We start from the raw sequence: 26,809 nt of genomic DNA on the forward strand, positions 1-26,809 counted from the left end.
AGCACAGTGACATGTGAAGGTGAGTGTCTTTGCAGCAATACTGTGCAGTGACATTTTTGGGAATTGATCTAGCGACACGGCTGGTTTCCACGGATCCACCCAGACCTGCACTGGCTGCACTTGCCAAAGAAGTGGGCAAAATGCAGCTTGGAGAGACCTTCAATGACGTTTTTCCTGTGAAAAATATGGGGGGTGGTTAATGCCAGAGACAAGTCAGCTAGAAAGACTGATAGTGAGTGTCATTAAATGAAGGTGCTAGCAGATTAGTGCCACCCATAAGAAAACAAATCTGCTCAGTTTCTCATTATAATGAGAACATTGTCTAATTACACAATGTTTTTTCTGACACATTTACACCTATGTTTAATATTTCCATTTTATGCTACTTTATACTTCTAAGCCAATACACTTTTCTACATTTATTTTGACAGCTTTGAGTAAGATTATTAATACCAAATATCAACCAAAATATATAGGCACCCAGCACTACATAAAATAGGTAAAAAATCACCTTTACCAGCTGCAACATTAGTGATGTTTACACATTAATGCATCAACAACTTTAATCCAATAATATAATAAAGCATTATTCTGAAGTGGGACATTCTGCATAATTGGGTACTTTAAGAGTTCATATTAATACATTTATACTTTTACACATTGAGTTTGCAGGACAAGAGTATTTGGTATATACTTTTGTATTTCTTGTACTGTCTACAAGTAGCAAACATAACAAAAACATTTATTAAAAGGGATGCAGGGGGGGGTGAATTCTATTATCTGTCACATGAAGATTGAAAACCACTGAAACAAAGCTGCTTTTGACTGAACCAAGTTTTGCACGTATGCTGGCTTCTCCTGCCTCTCCTCTCCTCTCCACCGCTGCGTGGCACTAATCGCCCGTCATACACCAGGAGCAGCGTGGTAGGCACAACAAGCTCAGCGGTCGCTCGGTTCACTTCTACGCTGCTCCCACTGCAGTTGCTCCGCGGAACGAAAGGACCACGCCGACCTGTCCTGGCTCGACAAGGACGGAGAAATGAGCTCGTCCTCCGCCGTTCACATCGCACTAACGTGAGCGTGTCACGCCTATTTAACGGTCACACACACGCACGCGCCCAGAGGACCCGCACCGGTCTGCTGTTTACCAATTGCCAGTTCGGTGTCGGACAGTCCCACCCACAGCCCGGACCATGGCGGAGAGAAGTGGCCGGTTGAGTTTCCCCGGGAGCGGGGCTCTCAACAGACCGGTCCCCATGAACCTGTTTGCAACATGGGAGATCGATGGATCGTCCCCGAACTGCATCCCGAGGTAGGGCGCTGCACGCACACCACCCTGCAACACGGCCTTTAAACTTTAAAGCGTTTCCAATGCGCCATGCAGCCTGTCATTTAACAGATTGCTAACGTTCCAGCTGCACAGCGGCTTACCACCAGCTAGCCGGATGATATCATCACGCCAGGTGGATGCCAATGCAGGCCCTGCAGCGGGCTTATTCAGCCATGTTCTGATGTAGCCTAGTGGTAAACACAAATGTGTTTAAACATTCTGGTTGGCAGGCAGCCACCAACACAAACCACTTATAAACAAATAGTGCAGCTCCAGCCTTGGTGCACTGTTAAATCACACCGTAGATGTGTTTATTCTGCAGATATGCGTGTGTTGAATGCCCCGAATGCTCATAATCACACACTCTGCTGTTGAGATAGATAACCAGCTTTATGCCAGATCATTGTGCCAGCAGGCTGCACCATGGAGACCATTTGTCTCCAGTGACCCCCAGAGACTCCGATGCTGCTGCTGCTGCTGCTGCTGCTGTGTTCACACTGGAAACCCCCTCCTGCCAAATTCAGATTTACTGCTCAGCTCTGATTTGTATTATTAGATAAACATTGCATCATTTTGATAAAAACAATCCCAAACTTCAGGTCCTCTTGGTAGCTTTTTTCCAGATCTTGCGACTCTTATCCCATGGGCTCTGTCAGTGTCATGGTGATGCATTTGTTAACATGTGAGCTCAGATTTGATGATGATTTTCATGACAGGGCTCCCAACTAACGATTACTTTCATTATCGATTCATCTACTGGTTGCTAAGTCTTTAAAATGTCTTGAAAATAATGTAAATGTAGCCTGCCAGAGGTCAAGGTTACATCAAACTACTTGTTTTATCAGACCAACAATCCAACGACCCAAAGATATTCATTTTCACAGTGATATAAAACAGAGAAAAGCATAAAAAATTCACATTTGAGAAGCTGGACTCCGTAAACGTTTGGAATAGTTGCCTAGTAAATGTCTTAACCGAATAATTGCTTATCAAAATAGTTACTGATTGACTTTATTTATTATCGTTTGCATCGTTTTTGCACTTCTTGTCTCTGTTTTCAAGTTTTGCTTGAATTAACAGTAGCCTATAAATGAAAAAACATGGAGGCTATTACCTCACTGTCACTCTGCTGTCCATTCTCCTGAAGTGCAGCTTCATGGAGTCATGACAAAAGTTGCACTGGAATGACCATAAATCAGACATTCTTTTGTTTTTTGGGGCTTTTTCGCCTTAATTTTGACAGGACAGCTAGGTGAGAAAGGAGAGGGGGGGAGGGAGGAAGACAAGCAGGAAACCGTCACAGGTCGGATTCGAACCCTGGACCTCTGCCTTGAGGCATAAACATCTTGGTATATGTGTGCCTGCTCTACCACTGAACCAACCCGGCCACTTTTTTTTTTAAAATTTTAAATTAAATGTGGGATTTCATGTGTTTTAAGTCTTGTTCTTTTTTTATATAGATGTGAGGGGAAAAATGTGGATCCGGATTGAAACGTTGCCCAATTTAAAATTAATTTATTGTTTGGAATCAGTTTCCTTTCCAATTCCTCGATGCTGATTTCCAATAACCTTGCAGCTACATGTTGGATAAAAGTACACTTCTTCTTTAACCAAAACCTCACTGAAAAAAAAAAAAAAGACCAGAAGAAGACCAGTTTTATTGGTTTGCGGAGATGTAAGCAACGCTTTTTGACATAATATAGAGTTTGTGGTTTAAACTCCACTTGACTAATACCTGCTGTCAGAGTTTGGTCAGCAGCTGTCCGCCTTTGGAGAAAGATAAAAAACTCTGCTGTAATTAATACGAGAGTGGTGGCTGTATATGTATGTTTGTATTTATTTATTTTAAAGTGATTGTGACTGTCTCTCCTTAGCCTCTCTATCCTCTTAAGTTAATACCTTCAGTGGGTATTACATTGCATGGCTTTTAGCTGAAATAAGACTAATTCATTTCCAGGAAATAGCATAGCTGTGATGTTGTTCAGCAGAGTGGACACAAAGCTTTCTGTGACTAAAACCAGTGCCAGGTTTGATCCCCCGTGACCCTTAGTGTCTGTCGGCAACGTGAACAGTGTACGTTCGAAAAGTCCAAAAGATCTACTTTATTTTCTGTTAGTTCCCTACACGGTGGGGCTCAGCAGAGTCACCCCACTGCCAGTCAAGCTCACTGCCGCTCTCTATTGACCGCCGTCTGTCAGTTTAGACAGGAGAAAATCAGCTTGTTAGCCAGATGTCAAATCAACCGTCTCTCTCTCGGTGATATCAACCTCTCAAGGTGGATAAACAAACTGACTGCTGTCGATCTCTTTTAAATGAGAGGTTTCCTGTGGAGTTTCTGACCTCTAGTCAGAGTTTTGTGTAGAAGAAGAGCGCAAACTAGTAAACCTGGATGTTAACAAAGCAGGATCCAAAAAAATAAATAAAAATAAATCCCCCTTTAGGAGGAATTAGGTTAATTGCTAAGTAGGTTTTCACTTAAAAGGAATTTGCCTTGATATTTTGGTGCATAACAATAAACTTTAAGAAAAGATTAAGAATAATTGTGTATATAATAGGACCATTTTCAAGAAAAGAGTTGTACAATAATAAAGAATATGTGCAATATACTGAGATAATACAAAAGGAAATGCATTCAACATGTTTGTCAGACCTCAGGGATACACACACCGTGTTTTGGGGAGTAACACTGAATGCAACGCATTTGTTTGTTTACACGAAAACTCCACAGGGCACCTTTTTTAATATATAATCTTTTTTTTTTTTTTTTTATCAAAACAGAAAGCGGAGAGAGACTCAGGGTAGAGGAGGCACATGGGAGAATGTTTTTGCAGAGCTTGGCAAAAGTGATAAACTGTGCACAATCATTGTTTTCACACATTTATTTAAAAATCAGGTTTATGATTCACACGGTCCTACGCAGCCAAATGCATGCCCATCGAAAGCAGATTGTCCGCAACGTACTGAAAAAAACTGTGAAATGTATCTTGAGTAATGTTTAATGATGTCCGAGATTTCCTCGTGCCAGTAGCAGCCTTGATAAGTGCTGTGCTGTGCTGCTGTGTTAAAACATTTTTGGAAAAACGCTTATTTGCTTTCTTGCCAAGAGTTGGATGAGAAGATCGATACCACTCTCATATCTGAAGCTGGAGCTCTCCAGATCGTCACTGCTCCAAGAAATGCTCTGGCATGCATCCTCTCGTAAAACTACAACTCAATGTTTTTACACTTTCGCAATAAATAAACAGAAACCTCATATTTAACGTGTACGACATGAGAGTAGAATCCATTTTTCTCTCTGCAAGAAACGAGAAATAAGCGTATCGTGTCAGTTGCAGGAACATGCATGGAACAGACATGCTGGAAAGACATGAGTTGACTGTTTTTTTTTTTTTTTTTTTGTGTGTTTTTTGTTGTTGTAAAGTATACATAACTGCAGGGACTGTGGTTAACCCTTGCATTTAAAGGCAACTCAGTCTTGCTTGCCTTTTTAAATAAGATGTGAAGACCTGAGACAAAATATTCCAGGAGGAAAGTGTAGGGACCTATAGTAACTTGTTCCCATTAGTGTGGTGATCCAGGTTCAGGCCTCAAAGTAGACAACACTCTGATTCTGTTTTGTTGCCAAAATGAGAGTAGATGTGATCCGTGCTGCATACAGGATAAACCTATTGTGTCTTAATCCCTTCCTGGGATTTCTTTTACCTCGCTTGGGTTCATCACTGAAGCAAACTACTGTATGTCATAAGGGACCAAGTAAAATTTTTTAATATGAAATGCTATACTGTGTCCTCTCCTGATTTTTTATTTTTTTTTTATTTAACCAATTTATCCTATAATTTCTTCATGCCTCTAGCTGGTTGTGCCTCGGAGGTCTCTGAAGCTCAAGGCTATTAGGCTGGGAGGCTTTCAGAAGTGCTGCCTCTGTGCTGATCTCACGTTTCCCAGAGTCACTCCAGGACACATGCCGCTCCGAGCTGAGATTCTTAATAATCACTTATCATGGGTGGGAGGAGGGGCTTTAATCACCTATCTTAGAGGGTGGTTGAATGATAATTACCTGCGGTCTCTAAATCCAGATGTCGGATTTAAAAACTGGCCGCTAAATGCAAATGTTGTCGTGTGCACTTTTTATTAAGTGAGTTTATGAGGATGTGGCCTGCTACTGCTCGTAATGTGGATATGAAGAACATGAAGAGTACACTGAGGGTTGTCCTTATTATGCTCCTCAGCAGTCGGCCTGAGTGTGTATCCGACATCTTAAGTGTTAATGTGAAATGTGCTCCTGTGTTCTTTCAGCTCATCGTGAGAGGCCGGCTTTTCATCGCTCAGGGTGTCTGAATGTGTTCCAGTAATTGCACACTTATTCCAAAAGATGGATGTGTCTTCTAAGAGAGAGTCTTCTCTTCTGCCCTCTAACCTGCGTTCAAAATCATTCACGCCGGCCATGTTAACACCTAAGCCTGCTCCAAAGAGCCACGGGCAAGAAGCTGCATTTCATCTTGGTATTTATTTGAAGTGGGCATGAGTTGGATTTCTGCACACCAGCCTACAGGCGTGAGGCTAAGTGCTGCCAGAGAAGGGGCCGATCTCTGAGACAGAGGCGGGATTGAACGGGCCCTTGAGTGGCAGATTGACCCAGTAGGCTTTCATATTTGGGCCTGTTGGAGGCGAGAGTGCTGAGATGTCTCTCTGAGCCGCAGCGAGACACTCGCTCTTTTGTCCCCTGGCTGCCTGGGATGCTCACACTGCGGGAATTTAGAGTAGGATGAATGAGAGGCAGTTAAAGCATCTCATTGTTTAATTTTCTCCTTGTTGTTGTCTTGCACTCTGTGCCATGTTCTGTACCAACATTTGGGAGTTTAAACAAGACTTGAGAGTCTACAGCCAGCAGCTGTGTGAGGCTGTCCTTATAGGCACGTTGAGCTAAATGCAAACGACAGCGTGCTTACATGCTGATGTTTAGCGTATTTGAGGAAAAGTTAAGCAATCGCCAAAGTTATTATAATTCATCAAACAAATGACACATTTCATGGCAATCCATTGAACAGTTGCTGAGATGTTTTGCTCAAAAAACCCACAAATGTCAAAGTCGTGATCACCAAAGTCAGTAGGATTTATCCTCTAGGAACCATCAATGTCTTTATGAACTTTAGTGCCAATCCATCCATCCATTGTTACTGGATAAGCGTGAACACTGACCTGCTGGTAGTGCCAGAGGAAAGGTCTGTCGATCCCCAAAGTTGTTAGGTTTCATCCTCTTGGGACAGAATCCATTCGGTAATGTCCATAACTGCAACCTTTGATGTGGGTAAAATAAATTGTGCCTTTTCATCCAGCAGATGTTTTGATATTTTACTAAATAAGTGGAAATCATTTGAAAAGTTGACTGAGAATTCATCCTCTGGGGACCATGAATTTTGCTACATGTACGTGTATGTAACAAATAAAGTACCTTTACCTTATTAATGTCTGTCCCAAATGTCATGTCCTTTTAGTAAAGAACTCAAATGTCGACCTCGTGGTGGCGCTAGAGGAAAGGTCAGGGGATCACCAAAGTTACTAGGATTCATCCTCTTTCAAAAATGTCATTGCAGTCCATCCAATAGGTTTTGAAATTTCAGTCTGAACCTAAGCAGCAGAGCAGCAGCAGTCTGACAAAGACACACTACCGCAAACTTTAACACTTGTTTTCATTCAGACGTCTTTACCTCTGCTGTGTTCTTTGAATCGGTCCTTGGCCCTTATGTAAGATATCCAGATGTCCTCCATCTTGCTGATTCGACGCGTCATGGAGGACGGACGGGGCAGGACGGGGAAAGGGCAGTCGCCTCCTCACACACAAACGCACACATTTGAGATGCTTTGTGACTCTGCAGGCCGATCAATTTAGCCCCCAGCTGACTTTCCTCATGCCTCAGCGCCCTGCGTCACGCCTGACTGCCTGCTTTTTTGTATTCTACTATTATTTCCCCAAAGACAATATTTGATTTTAAGGAACCAGCTTTGATAATGTGTGTTCAGCTCTCGTTTTAACCGCCAGGCTCTCTGCAGAATGAGCTTAGGAACATGAGAAAAGCTGCTGTATGGTTTCACAAAAACCCAAAATACTTGTTAAGCGACACAATATGGAATTGTTTATACAGAGTGTAGTGGTGTACTTAAGCTACCACGACAGCTGGTAATATACAGCTGATAAAATAAAGACATAAACACTAGATTACTGTAAATAGCCTGGTTTAACCCGGATCTTTGGTGTCAAGGATGTATTCAGTTGCATATTAGCAGCTACTAAGAAACAGCACAGCAACATAGAAAGGAGTTAATCTTGTTTTGTGTGAAAAAATTGCTAAAATAATGAAAGACCGCTTTTGTGTTTGAGGTATTTAATACCTCTGGGCTCAGGGGCTAAACACTATTACTGTGCAATATTCTACATGGATCTATAGCACTGATGTTTTATTAGCATACGCTCCCCAAATTAAATTCATGCTAATTAGAAAATGGGACAAGTAAATTATGTGCCACTTGAGATACCGAGTGGAGAATTTCTTCTTAAACTCGGCAGTACGTTCTCTTCCTTAAGGAAAATGTCAGCTCTGATGCAGCAGAGCTAAACAAACCGCGGCCAGTTTATAAATCACTGTAAATGTTCAGTCCATGGGGCATAATGTCCTCTTCAGAGGGTCTTTTTAGTCTAAATAGACCTCAGAGGGACGGAGAGCAGACTAAATGGCATCCAGCTGCACCCAAACGCATGATAAGAACGGCTAAGTAGTGAGATATCAAACAGTGAGGTTTCATTCATTAGCAGAAACGCCTCGGTAAAATCTAATGCCTCAATAGCTTCAATTACGTGTCTGCAGGGCCAGATAAACATTTAATTTTCAGTATTAAAGAGGTTGTTGTTTGGCCCTGGTTGGTAGAGAAGCTTTCAAAATGTTACGTTTCTTCAGTTAAAGCAGCACAAATCTTTATATTTAAAATGAAAAATAATTGTCTCAAAAGTGTATTGTGAGATGTGTCTCTCTTAGGGATAAACTCTCAGATAATTATCAGCTCCAAGTAGCTTTTAAAGGTCCCATGGCATGAAAATGTCACTTTATGAGGTTTTTTAACATTAATATGCGTTCCCCCAGCCTGCCTATGGGCCCCAGTGGCTAGAAATGGTGATAGGAGTAAACCGAGACCTGGGTATCCTGCTCTGTCTTTGAGAAAATGAAAGCTCAGATGGGCTGATCTGGAATCTTCCCTTTATGACGTCATAAGGGGAGAGGTTACCTCCCCTTTTTCTGCTTTGCCCGCCCATGAGAAAGAGAGAGACATCATGGCTTGCAAACGAGCGAAGCATGGCAGTTTGTCAAAGCGGCACCCCCACCCTCCACCTTGCCCCCCCTCTCTCCTCCTCAATAGCATTTACAGCTACAGACCCAGAAATGGCACATCCTGGAAAGCTCATTGAGTAGTAGTTGTGGCTTGTAGTGGCTGTAATTCTGCACCAAAGCTGAATTTTGGGAAAGCAACTTCAGATACAGTATTAGGGGACCACTAAGGTCTATATAAAAGAGATTTCAGATACAGTATTATGGGACCACTAAGGTCTATATAAAAGAGACTTCAGATACAGTATTAGGGGACCACTAAGGTCTATATAAAAGAGACTTCAGATACAGTATTAGGGGACCACTAAGGTCTATATAAAAGAGACTTCAGATACAGTATTAGGGGACCACTAAGGTCTATATAAAAGAGACTTCAGATACAGTATTAGGTGACCACTAAGGTCTATATAAAAGAGACTTCAGATACAGTATTAGGGGACCACTAAGGTCTATATAAAAGAGACTTCAGATACAGTATTAGGGGACCACTAAGGTCTATATAAAAGCATCCAAAGTGCACCATGTCATAAGACCTTTTAAGCGTCTTTCAGCTCATTGTTTTGGTGGTTCATGTGTAAATGGGTATGTTCTTTTGTCGTGGCTCAAAAGACCATGAGATGCAGTTGAAAGTTCTGGAAAAAAGCATATGAAACTGGACCTTTTTAAGTTAAGATTAGTTAGCAAATTACTGTTCAAACCATTGACGTCCTACTTTCATTCAATATAAAAAAACAGCTGTTATGCAACTTTCATCAACAATATAACTGCAGCTCATGTGTAATTTAATAGATAATGTCCACCTTGCTGATTGAACCTCAATTCTGCTAATAGATCAGTTCCATTTCTAAAGAGCGTCATTATGGGAAACTGTGTTTTCTGGGATTGTTGGCTGCATAGGTGACCTCTTTTCCAAATCTAGCTCAAATTATAGAAAACTCTCTATAATTACACCGGGCATCCTTGGTCCTGTTTACTGTGTGTGTGTGTGTGTGTGTGTGTGTGTGTGTCTTTGTGTGTGTGTGTGTGTGTGTGTGTGTGTGTGTCTTTGTGTGTGTGTGTGTCTTTGTGCCAGGGGCGGCCTCTAGCTCACATTGCTGCGTGTCATCCTCTCTCCACTTTCCTGTCTATCCACTGTCACTATTTAATGGAGGAAAAAGCCCCAAAAAATAATCTAAAAAAAACAACAACTTTGTGCCAGATGTAGATGAGATTATGAGGCTTAGTGCAGTGAAAAGGAAATGTGACATTTCTAGAGCGGTGTGTGGCTGGCTGCCTCATCCCTCTTTGAATCCTCCGTCCTCGAATACAATGTTCTGAGGTCTTTGTAGTCCAGTGACGCATGTAAGGGCCATATTTTATAATATGTTTTTGAGAACTATTCTTCTATTCACATGAAAATCTTTTTGTGGGCACAACCAATTTTGATAAATTATGTTATTTTTCATCTTTGAATGGTAAAAATCAGTTGTGGAAAGTAACAAAGTACAGTTAGGCCTGTTCAAGTTTCTGTACAATTTTGATGTGCTTGTACTTTACTTGAGTATTTTTCATTTTAAGATACTTAACTCTCCTAGGTACTCCTCTACATTTCACAGGGAAATATTGTACTTTATACTCCACTACAATAATCTGACAGCTTAAGTTACTTACTTAACAATAATCTTATAGAAAAAATAATAAGGGGGCTGTTCTGATGCCTAATGAGTACTTTTAACTTTTGATACTTTAAAGTGCTCATATTATGCTTTTTGTCTTTTCCCCTTTCCTTTATTGTGTTTAGGTAGGTTTACAAAGTGAAAAAGCCCAAAGTCCACCCCAAAGGGACTTACCATCTCCAACAGAAAACACTGTTCACAGTCTGCTCCAAACAGCTCTATTGTAGTCCAGCCTTAATTCAGAGACAAACGTGGTCACTTTGTAACACACTTTATAATGCTCGCCTAACTGCTAGCGTGGTGCAGCCTCGTACTCTGCTTCTGACTGGCTAATAGTCCTTACCTAGGTACTGTCAGGGCACGCCCTCATACTCTGCTTCTGACTGGCTAGTAGTCCTTACCTAGCTACTGAGCATGTGCGACTCCCAACAAAGATGGAACAGAAGTGAGAGGTCTCACTCTGTAGCTAAAACAGAGAGCTCAACACACAGGGTGAAAAGAGGAGTTGCAGCAATGTGCAGTGTTTTTTTATTTTTTATTAAACCACATAAACCATAAAAAAATTAGCATAATATGAGCACTTTAAGTACTTTCTGTTGCAAATACTTTTATGCTTTGAGTGTTGGACTTTTACTTGACTTAAGTATAAGATGCAAATGTTTCTTCCATCACTTGTGGAAAATAGAATCTAGTGAACATTTTCTGCTGTCTGTCATTGCCAGAAATTCCCCTTTAATCTTTACGGTCACACCAATGCACAGCAAATTAACAACCTTAGCTTTTCCTGAATGATTGTCTCTGGCTGAAATGACATTTTCTGCCTCCCTAGTGATGCCACTGCTAAATTATCACCCTCAAATGGGTGTAGTAATTCTGACATTTTTCATATTTACATTTTGCATTCAGGCATTATTATTCATCGTGACTTAGAGATTTGTGATTTATTTCCTGCCTTCTTTCCCATATTGTTAACTCTGGCCTGTGGAAACGTGGATTCCTGCGCTGAGTTATTGTTGCCCGACAGTCATATTGCCGCTGTGGTTTTGATTTGTGTGTGCAAACACTGACTTCCAGGGAAATCCTCGTAATACATTAGTCACTGATTTCCATAGCAACAGTGTTTGTGTTACTTTTCCCTTTTGGCAGTAATGGCAAAAAAAAACCACATCCGGCGTATCAGACACTGGTTGTTGATTAAATTGTGTGTTTGCAGATGTGATATCTCAGTTATTACTCAGACGCCTGTTTCATAAAAATGAAATCTACTTAATGTCATCCTCGTCACTCTCAGTTTATTTTATACAATCTCCCATGAAAACACTCCTTCTTATTCTTTTAGTTTTGGTCAATTGCAGGAAGGCCCTCGTGGCTGGATTTTGCAGCCTCTTGCAGCAGGCAGTGTGAAAAGAGGGAGTTGCTATTTCAGTTGTTCCTTCACTGAGGCTTAAAGAACCTTTTTTTTTTTTTATTTCAGAGCATGGAGACGAAAAATGTAGGTCAAGTTCCTTTTTGGAAAACCTTCAGCTGGGAGGAGAGCTTAGAAGGTTTAACATATTGTAGTAATTAGGAAAGCTGCTGTGCCACGTCTGGCATCTTGCTCCTGGGTGGCTGAGTCAAATGACCTCTTCCATGTTTCCACCGGACTCCTCTCCGATTTATTGGCTGGACACAACCACAATCCGGAGTTTGGCATCGGCAGCTAAAACCTTTCATCTCTGCCCCTGTATGACGCTTGAAATGAGCATTCATTAGCGCTGCCAGTCAGAAATAAGCATCGCTTTACAAGCCTGTAAACATAACCTCTGTGGCCTCCCAGATGCTGAGCAAGCCACAGCAGCAGGGTCTATTTAATCTGCTGCAATACAGACGTCCACTTGAGTTGTAAACATTTTAATAATGAAAATAAGTGACTCCAACTATGGATGGTGTTGCAGTACTATTTTTAAATATCTGCTGCTGGAAATCTAATTTCCTTGCGGGAGTCATCAAGACAGAAGATGGCCCAAACCTTTTTAGTCAGTACCTGAACCGTATCGGCCGATGCAGTACTGATCCGATACCAGTGTGTCATATATTTTATTATGTTTTAACAGCTGTATACTACTATCCCTGTATGGATGTGATATTATTTCTATCTTTGTTGTTTGTCTGGCTCAGGTTAAACTCTTTGCATGAACAAATACAAACAATGAAAGAACTTTCTTTTTATTATGAAGTTTGACAGTTATAATAGGAAAAAGAACATTAAAACTTTAACGTAGACTTTCTTTAGGGCTTTATTATATAAACTCCAGTAGATACCGATAAAGTAATATCGAACATCGCTAATTTTTCTAAAAAAAATAAGCAAAAAAAAAGTTTATGGAAACTTAATCTGTAAAGTATCCAACAATGTTTTTTTGGACTTTGAACATTAGGCCATTTTTGGCCTTTAAAAAACCAAATGAACATGTCAACATGCCGTAGTCGCCCAGATTTAGCGTGTAAAAATCTTCTGCAACAACATGCATGAGAAACTGGATGTTTCTTGGCTCAGATACACAGCTGCGTCCTTTCATGAATGAGCAAGCTACAACTGTTTTTAATTGTTGCTCAATTCAGACTCACATTTAGGCCATAAAGAGCTTTAACAGACCGACAGATTATAGGTTTGGGGTAGCCAGCCTGAAATGCAAAAACCTGTCAGAGCAACAAGGAGCCGAAGAGCTCTTCAGCCAAACAACACGGAGAGTTGTGCAGACGTAGTTTCACTGTTGTGACTGCACAGTTGATTTGCAGACTGCTCTATAATTACTCAGACAAAAGAGCTGGGACAACTTTTTTTTTTGTGTGTTGCAATTATAGGTCCTTTTTAACAAACTCTTGACTGGTATGAAAATCATTATGTAGGACACTTCAGATCCCGCTGTAATGGGATCTGAAGGGGCTGCTGTTTGTTTAATCCACCTTTAGTCAAGATTCTATCTAGACAGCTCAGACACCATGATCCTGGATAAGATTAATGGGATGAAATAAATAAAAAAAAAGATGGATGGATGGATGAATTATTTTTGCTTAAAAAACCTCGCCTGGGAACTCCTCGGGATCCCTTAATGTTGCTCGGGAAAGGAAGTTTTTTGTCAAAATTTTGTCAAAATAGTGGCAAATGGCTCATAAATCACATGGTGGTCTGGCTTTTTAAAAATGGCCTGCAGATTATTTGATTAATTGTTTGGTAGAGGAAATAAATAAAAGAAAAATAGTGAAAAAATGGCAATCACAACTTTGCAGAGCCCCAAGGTGATAGTTGGATAAAAAACCCCCGGGATCCCTTAATGTTGCTCGGAAAGGGGGATTCACTAATCAATTAATTGTTTCAGCTCTAGCTGCATGTAAAGTTCAGATTTCAAACATTGGAGTTACCTAACCTGTTGTTTGTTTCCATATTTTTGTAGCAGTATGCCTGACTGAACCAGTATTTCAAAAACAAACCTATGCAAATTTTTATCAGATCAGATTCATCTGACAGTTTGAATATTTCTGGTTGAACAAAGCGACAACACATGAACGTCTTGTTTCAGAATGATTTCAGAGGTCCTGGATATGAACACTGGGCACAGACTAGTTTTATTTTGCCTAGAGATGTTTAAAGCTGGGGTAGGCATTTTTGGCGATGGCAAAAATCCCATTATAATCTTTTAGCATATTGTAATTCAAGTGGTCTGAGAGAAAACTAGACTTCTGCTAGCCTGTGACTGAATCTGGCCAATTACAGGACATTTTAGAGAGAGAGAGAGCGCTGCTATTGGCTGTTCTGCAAATGCAGATGCATGTGCACATGTCCCTTCAGGGAAGGTTCTGTTTACCGTAGCCAAAGGCTCAGGGCTGCAGCTAATTCAAGGTAAAACCATGAGATAAGATACTTTGTGATCAATCTATATACAGTACAAGTTCATGTTTATATGTAGCTAACTAGAACCTCGATTCACAGTATGTCCTCTCCAAGGGCTTTACAATATAAACAGGACGGCTATTGAATTGCTGCTATATCATTTGGATGAAATGAATAATTTGTACTCCTAGAGGTTACCGTTCGTCTGATGGGAGGGGCTGGGAGGAGAGAGTTGCAGGAGAAGGTCTCACTCTACTTCATATTCTGCCTCCAACAGCTTTAAAGTGGGCTTCCAGCAGTGTGGCATCATGGGTGGAGCAGGGTGCTGCAGATCGCTGCATACAAAGCTCTCATTTGTATTCCAGTTTCTGCTGCGGCCCCCCCGGGGCTCTCACAGGGCACGGATCATTGTTGAGTTCTTTAGTGCATAGGAGTGTCCGCACTGCTTCGAAACATAACACAACGACTTGGCCCTCGAAATTGGCTGCTTGCTGTTCCTTTGCCGGCCTCTGTTCTGCATCAGCTAGTTGTTAAACCCCAGACATCCGTGCCGACTCATAGCCTACTTACCTTCACCTTTTTTTTCTTTATAATAAACACACTTAAGAGCAAAATACTCTTGCGTAACCACAGACACCTACAAATCTCCCTGGGGATAAATCAGTATCAGTATCCATTGTTGTTTTATTGTTTGTAGGTTACTCTTACTCTGAGTTGACGGAGGAAATGGAATTCATGTCTCTCCGTTCTGCATTTTTAATGGATTGCATTTATTATACATAAAAAAAAAAAACCCCGCATATCTTCTTCTGGTTTAGTGAATGTAGCTCTACATCAGTGCTACTCCAGTGTTTTCTCCCCCCCCCCTTCAAATATCATGGCCAAGGGTATTTGGCACAGGGCATCAAGTGCGGAGATTTGATTATTAAGCTCTTTCTTAGTGGATGGCTCTTCAGTATTCAACAGCTTGTTATTTGTGTTGCGGTGAACACTTCAGAAATAACTCTGCTGTGAAATGAAGGGTTGTCTAATCATCAGAGGAAATGGATGTGGATATTGTTGTGTAATACAGATAAAAAGCCAACGACGACAAATAAAACCACGGCTGGAGAGCAACCTTTGTCTAATTTTGTTGCAGACTAACCAACAAAGTTTTAGATAATCCGTTCCTTTATTTTTCAGTTCGAGACAGAAACCATTTATTCACACATTTTCCACCCAAATTTCAATTTCTCCTTCAGATGTTTTAAGTTCATGCATGCATGTCATGTTGATGCGTTAACGCCTGCAAGCACACACCAGACGCGTTATACAGACCGAAGAAGAAGTAGTCATGGTACAGTAACCAGGATGTGTCAATCTGGGAAGCAAATGGGATAAAACTACTGTTTTACTGGAGTGTTGAAGCAGGTCGACTCTGGGAAATACAACTGTGCTGATGAGTTGATGTGCGTCATAGCAGTTTGATGGGTTTATGGGTGCTGGCCGGGCACCAGTATGCGTTGCTGTGCCGTACAGGAGTGTATATGTTATAGAATCCCTGCGTTTCTGGAGATTTGAAGCATCTTAAAATGCTGCCAGTGTGTCAACATAAATAGAAAGCAGTGGTGTCCCATTGGTTCAGGGGATGCAAGATGAAACATCTGATACATAAAATCTGTTAAATGAATTAATTAATCTTTTAAAGGAACATGCCGACTTATTGGGACTTTAGCTTATTCACCGTATCCCCCAGAGTTAGATAAGTCCATACATACCCTTCTCATCTCCGTGCGTGTTGTAAAGTCTGAAGCCCCCAGCGCCAGCTAAGCCTAGCACAGATCCTGGAGGCAACCGGTTCCATCTAGGCTACTGCTCCCAGTAAGTGACAAAATAACACCAACATTTTCCTATTTACATGTTGTGATTTGTATGGTCACAGGGTGTACAAATAACAAGGTCACTATGGTTTTACTATCTACAGGGCTCTCAAGTTTTGAAGTTCAGAGTGAGATTTTGGCAGCAGGGGTTTGGGTGGGGACGGAGTCTGATCTGATAAATGACTCATAAATTCGTAGAAATAAAAAAATGTTTATTTAATTTAATTTAATGTCAGAGTAGCCCTGCTGCTGATTCAAAATGTAGCTATAATAATAATAGGCGCAAAAGCTACCCAGTGTTTCCTCTATGTTGATTTTTGCCGCCACAGTATCAGAAATAGGGCAGACACACAACAGGGTTTCCTGTTCCTATGTACATGTAGTATATAAAGTCATAATTACACGACTCTACAGAGCCGTGTGCTCTACTGAACTCAAGCCAACTGTCATCCGCTCTCTCTCCCCTCAACTGGAACAGTGACAGGACGTCATCACTCGTGAAGTCATGGCAACGACAAGTCACAAACGGCGACGAAATCCGCAACTTGAAATCCGCAACTTGAAATCCGCAACTTGAAATCCGCAACTTGAAATCCGCAACTTGAAATCCGCAACTTGAAATCCGCAACTTGAAATCCGCAACTTGAAATCCGCACTCACTCAGCTGGTGCGTGGCAGGCACTAGCGGTGCCAGGATTTTGATTGTAGGGCCTCCAGAAAACTGGACGGGCCAATTAAAATAAGCCCAAAAAAAAAATGTATTCAGGTTCCCCCTGCATACAGACAGCCAGACACTAATAACGTTAAGACACTACTTGCCTTGCTGGTGTGAGGGGGTGGCTACGGGAGGACTTGATGGGGAGAGGGCGGCCGAGCAGGATGGTAGCTTTACATAAGATTGCCCTCCTCCTGCTCCTCGGAGCGTTTCTTGCTGAAGTTAAATGAAAACAAGCTGCTTTGCTTCGCTTTGCGTTTCATATTAGCTAGCTAATAGCTACACTCTGTGTCTGTCTCATTGAGCTTGCTTGAAAAGCTTGCGCGCAAACGTCATTCATTTCATTGGATCACTTGCTGGTGATGATGCAGCCTGTGGGCGGGCTTAAGAGTCCACACGTGGGGTAGAAGCCGCTGATTGGCTATGAAGCTTTCATTCAAAGCTTTCTTCGGGCTGCTTATTGGATGAACTGCTAGAATTAAAATCACTCACTACTCACTAATAGGCCTGGGTCAAAATGGGCGGCCCCGAACCTAAAATGCCCAATGGTAGCGCCGCAGGTGGTGGCAGGGCGTTCTGAACTCTATGGGGAACTCACTTGGTTCCTTTACCTGTTCCACTGTTTAAAAATAGCAGCGCAACTTGGTGGGCGTTATCCTGGTAATTTCTCTGCGTGAGAAATACAAGGTGTGGCGTGTGAACGGGTTGAAATGCGTGTGTCTCACGCCCAATGCGTGAGACTTGAGAGCCCTGTATCTAGTAATTGTTGACTCTATTACTCTAACTCTGAGTGAACTCCAGGCCAACTCTCTGCTCCTCACCACAGGGCTTCAGGTGCTGCGAGCAAATCACTCCGCCCAAGTAGCAGAAGTAGCAGTGCTTCTTCTTCTTAGTTCCCAGTATGTATACGGTTAGAAGACTGCTGTCTCTCATATGACCTTGTTATTTGTACACCATGTACCATACAAGTCACAACATGTAAATAGGAACATGTTGGCGTTATTTTGTCACTTATTGGGAGCAGTAAGCTAGTTGGAACCACTTACCTCCAGGATCTGTGCTAGGCTAAGCTACCGGTGGGGCCGTCAGATAGAGTTACAACACGCACGGAGATGAGAAGGGTATGTATGGACTTATCTAACTCTGGCAGATACGGTGAATAAGCTAAAGTCCCAATAAGTCGGCGTGTTCCTTTTTAACAGTTCCAAGTGTCATGGCAGCCAATCCAATAGTTGTCTCAATACTTCACTTTGGACCAGAGTGGTGGGCCGGCTGTCTGATATTGCCATCCACAGAGCAAAATAAACACGCCTCAATGATAGAAAACAACAGTCAACAGAGAATATTACATAGCAGTTGTTTCTCAGAATCCATATATGAAATTTAAGATTAAACCCTTTTTATTTAAAGTTTGCAGAAAGCCATTAAGCAAGCCAAGATCATTTGATCAGCTCGAGGAACTCTACAGGGCACACGTCTGGGAACGCAAAGCTGAAGGTCTGTGTTTGCTCAAGTGCACCTTCAATAACTCTTATCTCCCCCGCAGAGCCTCACTTTACTGGGATTTCGTTCGGCAACTGTGGTGTCTGCAGGTAGTAAAGGCCATAAACAACCGCCAGCCTCAGTTCCACTTTACGCACAGGCTGGGAGATAGTGAGGGACGTTGCTATTGATCTTTGTGTTTTTTCACTCCAGGGTTTCAGAGAAAATTAACCAGCTCAATATTGTTGTTGAGATTTACTAATAAACACGTTTATTGGCTTTTGCTGGTCAGTTGGGGAAACTATACTCAATGTGTGTCCAATACATCTTTTTTTCTGCATTATTTTTGATCTCTCATCTCATTATATCTCATTTTTGAGATACATGTTTTGTTTTAATGATAAACTCCCAGGGGAAGTTTTAGTTTGGTTTCAACCAGGCTACTGTTGTGGCTCTATGGATGGTAATGTCTGTCTTTTAGTCTCTCTGTCGGTCCAGGCTGAAATATCTCGACCAGTATTGGATGGATTACAATCAACTTTGGTACACACATTCATGTTCCCCTCGGGAGGAATTGTAATGACTTTGGTGATCTTCTAATGTCTCACCTAGCAGCAGCATCAAAGCAATTGTATTTTCAATATTTTGGTTAATGACCAAACTAATGATATTCCCATCAGCCTCATCTGTACTTTGTGCTTGGTGCTAATTAGCAAATGTTAGCATGCTAACACGGTAAACTAAGATAGTGAAAGTGATAAACTTCTCTATAACTAAAAATAGCGCATTACATGCCGCCCCAATGGTACAAAGCGGTACGCGCTTCCTGTCCCCTCAGTGGGCGTGGCCTCGTTTAAAAGTGTAGTTAATGTCATGTGGATGGATGAAAAGTTATATTTCGGTAATGTATTCATATTTTCTTTTGATAACATTAGATATTTACACAGCTAAAGCCATTTTCAGCATTACGGGTTATTTTTGTTAGGGCGTTCACGAGCGTTAGCTGACGTTAGCTTCTCTGTGTTGCCAGATCTCGCGAGAGTTTGTTGCTGAGACACAAACAGGTCTCAGACTAAGAGATAATTGCTGTTTACACAATATTACAAAGTGATTAGATTTTTGAATGTTTCATTGAGTTGATATAATCATTCCCCAATCACATTTGAAGAAAAGAATGAATACGATGTATGTTTTCCAATTATCGAGTGACCTCTCATTTAGTAGTGACCTCTGTGAATCCTGCCTTTCAGCCTGTATCGTATCAGAGATTGATTCAATTCAAATGTGATCCTTTGATCAATCGCTATCTTTGTGCGTTCTGTCGGACTAAAGCTGAGGCCACATCAGTGAGGCAGTAAGTTCAGATCTCTGAATTTGTTATCTGTAGATGATGTGATATTTGATGTATTCGGTATCTTTAGTCTCTTTGGACTACAGAGGCCTCTCTCATCGTCTGTAGTTAGCAAAAAATGAAGATGAATGCATCTGTCCCCGTCTTAGGACGGCGTTTTTGAAAAGAAGCCATTCCTCTTTGTGCTTGGTGAAAATGGCATTTCTTTCTGGGTAACATGGCAACACAACACAGGACACCTCTGTTGTTTATGAGGCTAATCAAGAAGCCACGGTACAGTGAAGCCATGCTATGAGACAAAAGGAAAGAGGAGGTGTCTGATGTGAGGCCCGCCAGTGCTTTGTCTCGGAGCGCACGCAGACCGAACGCCAGACGCGTCTCCGTGCCCTAATGGCTCCCTCCTATTTAATAAAAGATAAGCAGTCAATTATTGAGCCGTCAAAGTGACGTTAGGGACGGCACAAGCCGGGACGGCAGGGCGCTGGGGAGTCGAGGAGGCGCAGTGTGTGAGGAATTTCATGGCTGAGGGACGGCCTGTATCCTCAGGGTCTATACAGTTGGTTCCCAGTCTCAGGAAAATGTGACCTCCCCCATCCAGTTCACCTTTTTTATCATCTTTATTCTTCTTCTGTCTTTAACGCACCTTGTCACCCTCTCTTCCCTTGTTTTATCTTTTTCTGTCTTTTTCTGTCTATTTCTGTCCCTCCCTTTTTGTCTCCTTTTACTTTATTTCTTGAAGCAAAAATATCAAACTGACTACAAGCTAACAAAATATTGTCTTAATGTCAACCTGCAAACTCCTTTTTCCATTTATCCAATTAGGAAAGCAGCACATCCAAACACCTTTTTATTTTTACCGCTATAGCCACAAATGGATTTTTTTTTTTTTTCTTTCCGTTGTTTCTGTCATTTAGTTTTAGTCTCTGTCTCATGACATTTAGTTTAGGTGTTTGTCATGTTACTGTACTGTAGTTGTTTTCTTCTTTTCTCTTGAAATTTCATTTTCAGACACCCTTTATGTTGTACACGCCTGGGGGGTTTATTCTTTTGAAGCTTGCACATTTGCTTCTTGTGCTCATTATTATCCTGCTGAGCAAATTAAAAATTAAAATTCTCTGTCACACACACACACGCAGGTTGTTTACATCGTGAAACATTAACAGGAATACTATGTTAAAATGCAGTTGATGTTTTCTCTTTCTCCTTCAGTTAATTGTGCATGCATGTCAGCAAACCTCTTTTATTTTCTGAATCAATACGTGCACTAAATAACCAAATGTTTATGTCAATATATTTAGGCATGCATAAATTGCATGAATGGCTATGTTCTCTTTCTCCTCCATCATTCACATTCACTCACATTGCCTTCCTTTTTATGCAGCGTTCCTCCCTTACAGCCAATTAGGAAATTCCAAGGTAGCCTACGTTTTTTCCCCCTCTGTGCTTAAAAGATAAAACATTTGAATCATCTTTCTCTCTCCTGTATTCCCCCAAACTAATAAGTAATGGCAGTCCTGTGTGTTTGTACCGTGAGGGGAAAGCCTCTGCCTGCTTTCTCCCCTCACCTCCTTTCACGATAAGAGCTGCTTGTTGTGGAGACAGAGGGAGAGGTGTGAAAAGGCCGAAGCAGAGCAGTGTCTATCTGCTGTCGCTTCGTTGGCCTTCAGAGCTTAATGATCTACTGATTCTTTGAGCAAATATGAGCGTGATTTATAGGAAGTCAGGGCACTGTTCAGGACAGAGTTCAGACTTTGCCTCCAGTTGTTTATTATTCATGAGCAACAGAGGCAGACAGTTACTGTATGAAGCTCGGCGACTTCAAAGAGGGGATGAATGTGTATGATGAACAGATCGCTATCACTGAATTACCTTGGTACTGAAACAAACTGCAGGCAGGTTCTGCAGTTATAAGGAGCGTTTTTTTAGTATGCCCACCTCACAGTTTGAAAACCTTTGGATCAATCAAACGTTAATTGGTGAGCTTTAAGGGCTGGTAGGCGGATTTTGTTACTTTTCGACAGAGCCAGGCTAGAGGTTTCCCTCTGTTTCCAGCCTTTATGCTAAGCTAAGCTATCCAGCTGCTGGCTTTAGCTTTATATTTAATGGAAAAATATCACAGTGAATCTTCTAATCTAACTCAGCAAGAAAGTGAATAAGAGTATTCCCCCAAAGAGAGTGTGTGTGTGTGTGTGTGTGTGTGTGTGTGTGTGTGTGTGTGTGTGTGTGTGTGTGTGTGTGTGTGTGTGTGTGTGTGTGTGTGTGTGTGTGTGTGTGTGTGTGTGTGTGTGTGTGTGTGTGTGTGTGTGTGTGTGTGTGTGTGTGTGTGTGTGTGTGTGTGTGTGTGTCACTAAGCTCAGGACACACCAAGCCCTAAAATAGATTTGAGTTCAACCTATCTGACAAGAGAAGAGAGCTTTGACTGGAAGAGAATAAGTCTGTGAATGAATGTGTGCTGAAGTGCATTGTACGTACACACACACACACACCTACCGGGCTCTGCTCTGCCACTTCACCACACTGTCTTCTCAGCCAGCCGGTAAATCCCAGGGCTGAATATTGCATGAGCAGCTGAGCACTGCAGCTGAGAGCCCCCAGCACACGTCTGAATAATGGGAAGGAACCACAGCAGATTGATTATTGTGTGTGTGTGTGTGTGTGTGTGTGTGTGTGTGTGTGTGTGTGTGTGTGTGTGTGTGTGTGTGTGTGTGTGTGTGTGTGTGTGTGTGTGTGTGTGTGTGTGTGTGTGTGTGTGTGTGTGTGTGTGTGTGTGTGTGTGTGTGTGTGTGTGTGTGTGTGGTACATTATGAGGTCTGACTACCACAGCAAAGCTCGGCTTGGACCTTTTTCACCTGCTACAACATGCATTATGTTTTTTTCTGGCACGTCGTTATCAGGGTGTTAACAGGCCTGTCCTGTGCTGCTCAGCGATTGAATCAAGACACTAACACCGCAGTGAATAAGGGTCAACTCTCACTGGGGCCACAGATACTCAACTATATGCTAATGTAGTTATTTTAGTGTCCCCGCTCCAATATTGAGACTGAAATGTGCAGCGACCAAAAGGGGCTGCAGCATCTTAAAGGCAAAGGTCTACATTTGACTTTGTATATCAAAGAGAGTATAGACTCAGTAACAGAAACTCCTCTCTGTATAAAGTAGCACAAACTACATCCTCCAAAATGACCATAAAGATGAATAAACACCCTTTTAAAGTTTTAACAAAAACATTGTAACAATTGTGAAAGTAGGATTGCCTACCTAAAAGTACATTTTTATTAAGTGTATTTAGGAGGGGTCAAAAGGAAGACATTTACCAACAGGGATTCATAAAGTGCAACTTAAAGTATGCAGACATAGCTATTTCCAGCTCATTTTTAGGAGTGTTGTCATGACAAAAGAGATGCAGGAGCAGTGGTGGAAGAAGCATTCAAATCATTTACATAAGTAAAACTAGCAATAACACAGTATAAAAATACTCCAGTAGAAGTAAAAATCCTGCATTCAACATTTCACTTATTTAAAAGTACAGAAGTATCTGCAACAAAATGTACTTAAAGTACTCATGCTTGTGTGTGTGGCTACTCTGTGTTGTAGCATTGTATTATTGGATCATTATTATTGAGGTATTAATATGTAAGCGGGACTTTAATGTCGCTGGTCAAGGTTGAGCTAATCTAGTAAGTACTAATGGGTCATATTTAATCAACTTAATATGAAAAGTAACGATAGGTCTTAAATGCTTCATTGATTGATGTAATAGATCAGTAAACGCACAGGAGGCTTTCGGATTGAATGGTTATTTCATGCTCTGTTGTCAGCCTTTAAGTCCTCAGTATTAAAACCACAGGTGCCACAGCAACAACGAGAACAATAATCCAGTAAATAATAGTCCCTCACTGGGCATAAACAACCTTTCCTGTCAGAGTTGTGCTCTTGTATTCCTGCTGTGAGTTGGCTTCTCCCGAAAAGGGGCAGTAATTGGGAGTTGTAGGCTGGCACATGTCAGCGCCTGAAACCAAAATCCTGTCCAAGACAGGTCTGGCTGTCAAATCTGTCTAAAATATAAAAGTTGCATTGGGCTGTGACTGTGCAAATGCTGCTCTCTTTCTCTTTCTGAGCTCTCACACGCTTTCATTATGTAGCTTTGACTTTCCTCTTCTTACCTTTTGCTTGGTTTTCCCCCTTTTTCTGTTTTGTTTCTCTCATTCCTTATTTCTCTCTCTCTCTCTCTCTCTCTCTCTCTCTCTCTCTCTCTCTCTCTCTCTCTCTCTCTCTCTCTGCCTCTGCCTCTGCCTCTGCTTTCTCTGCTTTCTCTACATATAAACTCAATCAAGAACTTGTAACCTCATGGATGTTAGCTGAGCTCACAGATGTAGGACTGGTGGTTTGGGGGGGGGGGGGGGGGCAATCTGGGAGCCGATCCAGCCCAGGACTCTCCATCTCCAAAGCTTTCTGGCATCTCGCCTCGTGCCTGTCTCCACCAGGATAATGCCAACCCACAGGAGGGAAGAAAAACAAGAAAAGAGTGCCTAATCATCACTCTGAGACTTTCTCAACTTGAATCAATTTATGGCTTTTTACAAATTCAGCACTTGGCCTCGCCACAACAACCCGTGCGTCTTTTTAGGAACGTAGAATATGTCAGAAAATGTCACATTTCAGTATACTGATGTGTCCTTTAACCTGCGGGAAAGCGATAAAGCTTCACAGTAATGCCTGCAACAACAAAAAATTAACATTTACATTTCATTTAGCTGACGCTTTTATCCAAAGCGACTTCCAATAAGTGCATTCAACCATGAAGGTACAAACTCCAAACAGCTTGTTTGTAACATCATCTTCTTAGCTTAGGTGCAGTCGGAAGATATGTTTTTATCCTGCGGCGGAAGATGTGTAGACTTTCAGCTGTCCTGATTTCAATGGGAAGCTTGTTTCACTATTTAGGAGCCAGGACAGCAAATAGTTGGGATTTGGTTGATTCATTAGGTGTCCCTCGCAGTAAGGAAGCAGCAAGCTGATTGGCCGACGGGGCCTGATCCGTTCGCAGAGCGGTCTGAGGTGTGTGTGTTTACATTATATAACTTTTAATTGTAAAGTCATTGATGTCTCATAATGCTGAGGTCTGTTGTGTTTGAGTCGAGCTGCGTTGAAGCCAGTGTGGGAGAAGAGCCCACAATGCAGTTCTGCTAAGAGCTGATAAGACGGTGGCTCCAAAAAATGTATGCGGTAAATAGAAAAAAACAAAACAAGTTCTCTTTCAAAATAAGTGTCATCACTGAAGTAAGTTGTTCCCATTGGATTTTGGACCTCAAATTCCACTTATTCTGTCTCGTTTTGAAAATAATTGTTTTATGAGAAACCTTCAGGTGGACAGAAACACGACTCCAAAAAGACGATAATGTTGCTTCATATCTGCATTCAAGTGTTTGCTAACAAAAACGCAATATCTACTCACAAAGTAAATTGCAGTCTAGTAGATTAATTTCGACATACCAACACAGTGCCACTGTTAACATCAGTATGCAGTGTCTAGTACAGTATACTTGTGGGACTCAGCTAAAGTCTGTGCATTCAAGTGTGGCCTCTAACCTCTGTCAGATCTCTTCTCACTCACCTTTCCTGCCTCTCTGGACTGAAATGCTCAACAAAGCAGAAATGCCTTGAAAGAAAGAATTCCCTGATGCATCTTGTTTACCAACTCCGTCTTGTGTCTGCAGCGGACCAGGCATGCGGGGGGGGGGCGCTGGTGACTGGGGTGTTACAGAAGGTGTTGGTATGGCATGTCGGTCATTCCAGCCTGAGTATGTAAGGCATGTTTAGAGTAGGCCTGGCGGGCAGGAAACCATGTGGCCGCCGCTGCTGCTGCTGCTTCCTTCTTTGATGTCAAAGCATGCAAAATGATCTCCTTTCAGTTTTAACACGCACACTGTATGTGTACAGCAAGCTGCAGCCTGTGTAATCCCAGTTACTATAGTGACAGTAACCCCATGTGTCTGTACTGTGCAACGGGGGCAAGATGTTTCCTCACCAAGTCTCACTCTAAAGTTTGAAAGGGTGTGATGAAGTGGCCATCATCAGAGAGCAGTGGTGGAATGTCACTGTACTTAAGTACATTTTTCACGTATCTGTACTTTACTCAAGTAGAATCAATAATGCATACTTTTGACTTTTACTTTTTTACGTTTTGCAGCAATTATCTATACTTTCTACTCCACTACACTTCTACAACGTTCCGTTACATTTTCTGATCAGTTTTTCCCCCCTGCCGAAACGTCTTCCTGACCGTCACGCGTTTGAAGCCTTCAGCAGCGGCTCCTGCAGCGCCACGCCAGCCAAGACCTGCCCTTCAATAGTCCAAGCCCGTGTGTTCTCGCTAGATAAATGTGTGCAGCATTCACTGTCCTGTGGGAAATAATGCAAAGTCGAGCTTCGTGCAGATCGCCCTGATAGATAACCAGAATTGTAAGTCAAAATGTAAACTGGGCCACAGATGGTAAGCACAATTACATGAACCTAAAACTAACTTAATAAAAAAAAAAAAAAAAAAATTATTAGACTATAGACATTAAGAGAATAAATTGTTATTTAAGTACTTTTAATACTTAAAGTCAGGGCTTGAAATTAACTTTTTGAGGCACTTGTCCTTCGGACAAGTACATTTACGTTTCACTTGTCCATGAACAAAAGTCACTTGTCCGGGTAAAGATTAATCATTTTATAATTTTTTTTTTATGTTTTGCTAATGCAGAATTTGAAGAAACCATTGAAAGCATCCAAACACTATCAACATTAATACAATTCAGTTTAAACAGTAGAAACAAATGTGTCCCAAGAATAGATTTCCCCTTCAAAAAGAAAAAAGGATCTCCAGACTCATAATACAAAGTTATACTTTGCACGCCGGTGTGCAGAAGTTAATATATTGAGATTCTAAGTGAATATTTTAAAGTTTGTCATTACTTTCAGATTTCTAGTCAATATTCTAAGTTACTATGTCAATATATTGAGATATTTGGAGATATTGAGTCAATATATTGAGATTGTAAGTCAATATTTTGAATGTTCTCATTGCTTTGAGATTCTTAGTCAATATTCTGAGTTACTAAGTCAATATATTGAGATACTGAACCAATATGTTGAGTTATTAAGTCAATATATTACGATACT

The 26,809-nt window shown here is 41.5% G+C and overlaps 1 protein-coding gene across 3 annotated transcripts in view; it reads left to right on the forward strand.

Moving 5' to 3' along the window:
• Positions 1 to 851: 851 nt before the first annotated feature.
• Positions 852 to 26,809, forward strand: part of pacs2 (phosphofurin acidic cluster sorting protein 2) — a 77,184-nt gene continuing 51,226 nt past the window's right edge. For all 3 annotated transcript variants that reach the window (XM_028565306.1, XM_028565308.1, XM_028565307.1), the window contains exon 1: positions 852 to 1,312. In XM_028565306.1, coding sequence (XP_028421107.1) covers positions 1,194 to 1,312 — 119 coding nt within the window. In that variant the 5' untranslated portion in view covers positions 852 to 1,193. The remainder of the gene's footprint in view (positions 1,313 to 26,809) is intronic.

This window comes from Perca flavescens, chromosome 20, assembly GCF_004354835.1.
Source record: "Perca flavescens isolate YP-PL-M2 chromosome 20, PFLA_1.0, whole genome shotgun sequence".
NCBI classification, from domain to species: Eukaryota; Metazoa; Chordata; class Actinopteri; order Perciformes; family Percidae; genus Perca; species Perca flavescens.